Source organism: Lepisosteus oculatus, chromosome 8, assembly GCF_040954835.1.
Source record: "Lepisosteus oculatus isolate fLepOcu1 chromosome 8, fLepOcu1.hap2, whole genome shotgun sequence".
Taxonomy (NCBI): domain Eukaryota; kingdom Metazoa; phylum Chordata; class Actinopteri; order Semionotiformes; family Lepisosteidae; genus Lepisosteus; species Lepisosteus oculatus.
Window position 1 is genome coordinate 48,113,024 of NC_090703.1, and position 7,718 is coordinate 48,120,741.

At 49.3% G+C, this 7,718-nt stretch overlaps 1 protein-coding gene across 1 annotated transcript; it reads left to right on the forward strand.

Annotated features, from left to right (window-relative positions):
- The first annotated feature begins 4,038 nt into the window (after positions 1-4,038).
- Positions 4,039-7,331, forward strand: LOC102694020 (TLR adapter interacting with SLC15A4 on the lysosome). The gene is made up of 3 exons (XM_006632974.3): positions 4,039-4,506; positions 5,451-5,647; positions 6,140-7,331. The coding sequence occupies exons 2-3, from the start codon at positions 5,494-5,496 to the stop codon at positions 6,943-6,945; spliced, it is 960 nt and encodes a 319-aa protein (XP_006633037.2). The 5' UTR covers positions 4,039-4,506; positions 5,451-5,493; the 3' UTR covers positions 6,946-7,331.
- Positions 7,332-7,718: the final 387 nt, after the last annotated feature.

The window sequence follows — 7,718 nt, forward strand, 5'->3', positions numbered from 1 at the left end:
GATTTTTTTTGCGAGAACTTCAGTATGATCCCTACCGCATTCCTTAAACCCAGAGCAGATGGGCAACACAGGAAGTGTCGGGACACGCAGACCGATCAGCACAATCATGTGCTGATGCACAGCTGCTGCTTTGTAATTTATTAAGAAATAGAAGAGGAAATTGTTGTGCCTTGGAGCCCTGCAGTTCTGAGAGCTAGTCATATTTGTTTTTGCTCTTTCTTAATATGCCAAGTCAGATTCTCTGTGGTGGAATTTGAGGGCAGTGAGAGGCTGTCAAGAATGTGTATTATTAGCAAGACGCATTCTGCTCCACACAGAGACTCCTGTGATAAATCTGCAGGCCGGCAGTCCTGTTTGGAGACATACAGAGACTGGTCTGAGCGCCCTGATAACCTCCTGCCCAGCAGTGCGTAACACAGCATGACTTCACTGCCTCAGATGTTGTACAGGTGGAAGTAGCTCACACACAGTGCTGTGTCACAGGGTCACAAGACAAAAGAGAAGGGTGAAAAAGCCCCAGAAGTTTCCAACATTCAAATATTGTTTAAATAGTTACATAACCTTGTGAACCAGGGTACACTTGTCTGGTATTTCAGTCTAATTTTCACTGGCAGCCAGTGCAATATAGAGAGGACAGGAGTTACTTTATGAGATGATACATAAAACTTGAGGCACGTGAACTGCAGAATTAGGGACGCAGTGAAGCTTATTTAGTACTCTAGACGATATTCCAGTAAGACATTACAACAATAGAATCTTGATCCAATAAAGGCATGTATCCATGTTTCAGGCAGAGCAAGTGTCTTATCCAAGCAACATGATGCCCGTGTGTTATTTCCTAACATTAGCTTCCAATGTCAACACAAGCTGACTTCAACTGTTTCTACTGCTGCGATAGCAGAGGTCGTCGTGCAACTGTTCGCACTGTGCCAGGGGAGAGGGGTTTGCATGGTAGAGCAGTGTGGCAGGGGAGAAACATGGGCTGCTGAATAGGGATGAACACTGAGAGCTGCCTGCACCGAGGGGCTGCCCGGCCCCAGCCAGTTAACTTGGTTGTGTTCGTTTCCAACTAACAGGAAATTGAATGAAGTTTATAACAAAAGTTCCGGAGGGATGACAATAGCCAAGTTTCCACAGCCTCAGCTGTCCGTCATTTGTAATACATCTTGTAATCAGTTGTGACTAAAACACTCCAAAAACCTTTGGGTACGCTTAGTTCTTGGGTGTTGTTATTCCTAGCGTCTGAATGCAGAGTGCTGTTGTCCAGAGAGGCTGTGCGCTGTCCTGTGTGTGTTGTGCTCACCCCGGGCCTGAGCAGGGAATGAGTGGGAGGGAACAGAGGAGAGACCTTCTGAAGAGTCTTCCACCCTCCCCGGTGCTCCTCTGAAGGCAATCTCAAGTCGTCTGGCCACGAAGCTCCAGCACAAGTCCTCAGGGGTTTCAAAGTGCAAGGTCACCCCTGCTCTGCTCTACTCAGGCTGAAGGCTGGACCGGGCATTTCTGGCAGCTAACAAGTGTTTTGACAGTCAGAACACATCCGACTGAAGGAAATTCCCAGAGGAGCATGGGAAATTCTTATGTCCAAAAGGCAGCTGGATGCACAAGACGGAGCACAAAAAGGAGCAAAGCGATCTAGAACCTTGTGGCTTGGCTCTTTAGAGTACGGTGAGATGCAGAAACAGTGGAAACTTTGCAAAACTGCCCTTGAATACAACAGCACAAACTATGGACCAAAGGACACGTTAAAAGGCAAGTGAAACTGCCTGACATTGGGTGATGTAAATAAATCCAAGGGCCAAGTTCCGGGTTTAGTAAAGCAGGAGTCGTTTTACCACACTGACATCCAGGTTCGGCTGAAAAGCAGTTACGGGCAACATCATCTAATTTCCCCATGTGCCAACATCTGGCACTGCCTGCCAGACACCTGTCCACTTTGTTCGTGTTTTACAAGTGACCTACATTAACGGTGCGAGCATTGCTAATTGGCTTCTGGGAAAGGTGTCTCTGGTGGGTGGGAGGTGTTGGTGTTGATGTGTGCTCTGTGATGGACTGTGTACCTCCTATGTACCCATGGCTTGCTGGGATAGGCCCAACTCTGAGCAGGATAAAGCAGTTCGAAAAGGGATGACTTGATAAATTGAGCTGCTGTTTAATTACAGCTAAAGAAGAGTCACATAAAGTGTCACATAATGGTGAGAGCATTGTGGGGTTTTTCCAGAGTCACCTAGACAGGTGTTGTGAATGTCATGCTCGTTAGGTGAGCGTTCTGCCTGTGAAGGACTGAAGCTGACCCTGGTGTAGGTACTCGCTGGTTAAGTACGGTAAGTCATATTCTTCCTCTATGACGAAAGGAAAGAAATGATCATTTTACAAATACATCACGCAACAGGATTATTACGATGGTGTAAAATATAAATATTCAGGGTAAGGGTCAAAGAAGCACAGTGAAATGAGAGGAAACTAGAAAACCCACCCAAACGTGGGGAGAACATTCAGGCTCCACACAGAAGGAGTTCACCTCCATCCAGAATCAAGAATACCCCTATATCCACGCCAAGTCCCATTATCAGTTACGAAACATAATTCCCCACTATAAAAGCGCTGTTAATGAGTTTCCTCTGCTACTATCAATCAAGCAAAAAAAACTCTTACTCTTGGGACTAACTTCCAAACCTGCCAGTATAAGCTGGCAGTATAAACAATATTGCGATCTTATCGACCAGAAAAACTAGAGGATTATTCAGTAATTGTGCAGAAAAGTGCATCTCAAATAAGCACTCGGGCGCAGTTGTATTTTTCTTTGCAACCTCCTTGTCTCAGAAGATCGATTGTACCACAGTTTATTCCTTATTCCACTTTTGCTCACACTGTGAAGCATCAGTACTTTTGAAGCAGCGATAATGCATTTCTAATGCAAGTGTAGATTCGTGTGATCAGACCATTGGCCTTATGAAATTCTGTCCATGCTGCCCTGAGAGTTAAAAAGGAAAACAGGGAATTAAGAGGAATTAAGAAGCCTCAGAGGGGGTGTACACATGTACTTTAATTGTCAAACGCAGTATTGCACATCAGGGGATTACCAGACACACTGCACGAGCACAGCTTCGTGATTGCAAAACCCAAATCCATTACTGCAAAACAAATTGGTCCATAATCTCCCCTAATTCGCAACGGGTCCGTTCTTGCATCTTAATCATCAGAGGAGAGCCGAAGGAGAGGGCAAGGAAGACCGAGGTGAAGGAGGAGAAGAGCAGGAGGTGGAGGAAGGTGGAAAATGACAGCAGCACTTTACAACAAAGCTCTATCACCACCTGGGGCAAAACACGAGGTCTACAGTACTAGTCCCTCCAGCATTTGAAAATCACGGGCTTCTGTGTCTGAGTTTCACTATGATGGGGCTCAGAACAGGGTGGTGTATCAGCAGGAAAAACTCAGAAAAAACCCATAAACTGAGTTTACACTCATGACACACGCAGACACTGCCTCGCGCTTATTGGCAGCATGAAATCCTGAATCCATCAGGCTGTAAATGCTTTCTTAGCTCTGAGCAGATTACGCTACTTTGATGATCAAGAATATTTACATATGCCAGCAAAGAAATCATATACTCTAGGTATGTCAATGTCTCTTGTTCTTCAATGCTTGGAAAACCCAAAGGTGACTTTGACTGAATACCCTGTACTAGTTTATCCGATTTAACAATCCTCCGGCGTCCTGGTCAAATTTCCCATTGGCCCTAACCAATCATGGCCTCCTAATAATCCCCCTCTATGAATTGGCTTCATCACTCTGCTCTCCTCCCCACTGATAGCTGATGTGTGGGGAGCGTTCTGGCGCACTATGGCTGCCGTCGCATCATCCAGGTGGGACTGCACACTGGTGGTGGTGGAGGGGAGACCCCATTACCTGTAAAGCGCTTTGAGTGGAGTGTCCAGAAAAGTGTAAGCAATTATTAATTATTATTATTATTCCGTGAAAGGGCACCAGGTGTACATTAGTGGGTGTGTGCTGTATGTAGTCTGTCTTGTCCTACATAAGCTTAGTCTAGTCATAATGTCAGAGGTCATCGAACTGACATTTGCCGCCATGATCGTGTGACAGTCCAGCCTCCACCAACTCACAGACCTCACATCGCCGTCATGGAGCGAGGACAGTCAGCTTCCTCAAGCACACGTAGGGAGACCACAGAACAGAAAAGAAATCTCATTGGTGTTGCTGCTCAAAAAAAAAAAAAAGAAGCATTTTCCACCCACAGGGCTGCTGCTCTCTGTGTTGCACTATGATTAGGAGCATTTTCTGCAAGTTCCTCTTTCAGCGTCAGTTTGCAGAAGTTAAGGAAAGAGCTGCCCGAGCACCCTGCCTCCGCAGTCACTCTTGATCAGCGCACGGCTGGAGGCGACAGCACCCTGCGAGCAGACCGGCCACGCGCCCCTACACACAGCAGGCCGACGGAGGTCCTCCACGCCGCGGGAGGCCCACTGACGCCACAGCCCGCCTTCCCTGTGGGTACGTATCTGCTGGGGAACTCACAGCCGTGTAGAGACGGCTCCTTGATCACCGACCTCTGTCAGAATGGAAAGCTGTAGACGGAGCACCCTGTCAATGTCACCACGGTGCATGTGCAGTCCACCATGATTTTGAGTTTTCTTTTTTCCCACAGGCGGCACGATGTTTTAGTCCTCGATTTTACTGTGCTTTGCTAATCCTGCGCTTTTATTCAAACATCCTGGTGCCCCTGGAGCAGCGCGCGCTTGTTTTGCTGTCCCGAAGCAGTAGCTTTGTCCGGTAGCTTGGAGTGGTGAAGGCAAGTCAACAGAACAAATAGCTGCTGGGTGGATGATCCACCGTAAGACTCGCAGGCGGGGAGGAGTCAGTGAAAATGATGCCCGCCTGAGCCCGCTTCCTCCAGTGTCTCTCTGCCGGCTGGCAGCCTGCTTTGTTCCGCCTGGTTTTCGCTTCTGTCCCCTTTCCCGTTGTCGCAGGGCTACAGACGCCCTCGTAGTGAAAGGACAGTGGGTGGGCTGTTCCACCCCCCCCGTGTTCGGACCTTCACTATCGCTGCTCATGCTCTAATCTCAGACGGCTTGGGGGTATATGTGTGTGCGTGTCCGCAAGGAATCAGCCCACCTAAGCGACCCACCCCCGTGACAAAAAAGGTCGAGGCTGGTGTCATGAAACCACTTCCTGCGTTAGTTTGGATCCAGGGATATGTGCACCAGCTAATGTTTTTCACTATCAAGGCAGGTCCACACAGTTGCCCACGTGTTCTGGAGCATACTGCTGCAGCAGGGGACAAAGTTTCCTAACATGCAGGAGGGAACTGTTTGCCTGTCTTTGAAGTGTCATCTAGTCTACTGCTCATGCGGTCTACAAGTGAATTCCGATTTCTGGTTTCTATTGCAGTGGTGGTGTTTTCTGTAATTGTTGCCCATTCTTTGATTTTTTTAAAGCACCTTCAACCCCAGAAGTACCGTCCTGTCCCCTGGCACAGCCATGCTAGCAGAAGGGTTTCTCAGGGCTATTGAATACAGGGAGGACCTCAGTGCCACTGCCGCAGCTTGTCCCCGCAGGCCCAGGCCCAGGCCCAGCAAGAAATCCCATCAGGACTCCTGGGAAGACCTGCATGGAGACTTTGTGATTCTGGGAGGTAGGCACTGGGAACTGCGCAGTTTGGGCTGGGGGGGGGGGTGATGTCCTCAGTTGCAGATGTATTCTTTAGCTGAACTGAGCCTCCAAAAGTGTGAGCAGTCCAGACACAGGTAATATGCATGGTACACAATACTTAGCACAACATGGAGCAGCCTCAAACACAAACGTCAGTCTAACTCTGACACTCATAGACAAGGCTCTCATTTACACCACAGGTGCAGGAACGTTGCTGGTACATTGGTCAGTACCGGTGTGTTTGAAATAGTACAGGGGCGTATATTAAAAGGCATTTGATTGTTCTCATTAGTGTTAGCAAGGGCTGTCAAGCAAATCAAAGCCGAATTTAAAAGAGCTGGATCTTAGCTTGAGAGCCGGTGAATCAGTGGACAAGCTGTGTGAGAAAACTCCCAACAGCAGAAGGAAAGACGACGAACCGAGAGCTGGCTCGGCGCCTCGTGCAGGAAATCACGTCGCACTCTTTTCCCTGCAGCGGTGCGGGAGGACACACCCAGCCCGGAGCAGGACCCGTGCCAGAGTCCGAAGAAGACGCCGCCCCTGGGCGTACCCTGGACCGGCGGTGCCAGCTCCGCCCTGGGCAGCGCGGCCGACGGGGGCCCCTGGGGCCTGGAGCTGTACCGCTCCTGGGGGTGCACCAGCATATGCAAAGACTACCCGGACCTGCAGATCGGAGGGGACCACGTGGGGGACCGGGGCTCACCGCTCTCCGGGCCCATCGGCCTGGGGCCGAACTGCGAGGCCCGCCTGGGCCCGCTGCTGCAGTCGGGAGACCTGGAGCCCCTGGAGGCCTTGGAGCCCCTGCCCCTGCGGTCTGGGCCTCAGCTCCCGGACTGGGGGGCGCAGGAGCGCGCCAGTGGGCACGGGGACACGTTGGCGGACGAGGGCTATTTGGCCATGGACAGCAGCATCGGCCTGAACCGGGAGCCCCTCTCCAACTCCATGCTCAACATCTACCTGGAGACCAAATTGCTGGAGGTGTACAAGCAGTACCTGCAGGACAGACTGGCCAAGTGCGCCTCCCCGAGCCGGGCCCTGCCCTCCAGCTTCGTGCAGTACAACGTCCAGCAGCTCAGCCTGCAGCTGTCGCAGGAGCAAGGACTGGACGCTCACCGAGCGCGCAGCATCGTCATCAACTACCTGAGCACCCGGAGCAGCAGCAGCGGCCAAATCAGCTCCCCCGTCCTGCGCATCTCCAACATGGAGCCGAGGAAGTTCCCAGAACCGGCCAAGAAGAAGCCCCCCCCTCTTGTAACTGGTGTGCTCCACACCGCCCTCTAGAGACAGCCACTGGACCTGCACCCTGACGCCATTTCACATTCTGTTTGTAGCTACTGTTACACAATTCATTCAGGAAGAAGCTCCTGACAGATCCCTTGAACAAATGGTTTGTAGCACAAGACTGAATGGTTTTCATCCCACAATGATCTGTTTTGATCCACCGTAAGACCCCCAAAATCTCCCTTTTGGTTATTGAATTATATTTATATATACTGTGCTGGACAACAGGTTATCTGTGTCCTTGGAAGTGCAGTTTATATTTTTCCTCTTAGGATAATACATCAAGCCTGAACTGTAAGCAGCTTGATTCTGCTTTTCTTGCCCTGATTTCTGTACAGAATTGTTTAAAAATAAATTAGTGAACTACACCACGGTTGTGGTTCTGACACTTTCTCTCTATTTTTAATTGCTGCACAAATACAGAGCTGACACACCCCACCGCTTCCTCTGGGGAGATCTGAGACATGCCAGAGTAAAACCTCTGTATCACTTTATTATAGTGCACAAGGGTGCTCGTTTTGTCTTACAAAAAGGGATTTAAACTCAGGGTTTAATAAGCAATCTGACTTTCCCTGTATCTAAAGAATTAGCGACTGCGAAGCAGGGCGCCAGAGGAAAAAGGCCATAGATATGGAGGAAATAGATATTTTAATATTTTTGCTCAGAATACAAACCTTAAGATTCAGTACACAATCTTATAAGATTTTTTTATTTCTCTTCGGAGAGCATGCATAATGATTGAGAAATTGCAGCTGTTCGAGGTAAATGCTTTT

Bases quoted from the DNA above. Each gene is read 5' to 3' on its own strand.
- LOC102694020 (XM_006632974.3), top strand. From the start codon at position 5,494: ATGCTAGCAGAAGGGTTTCTCAGGGCTATTGAATACAGGGAGGACCTC. The intron at 5,648-6,139 runs GTAGGCACTGGG...TTTTCCCTGCAG, and splicing joins AGACTTTGTGATTCTGGGAG to CGGTGCGGGAGGACACACCC.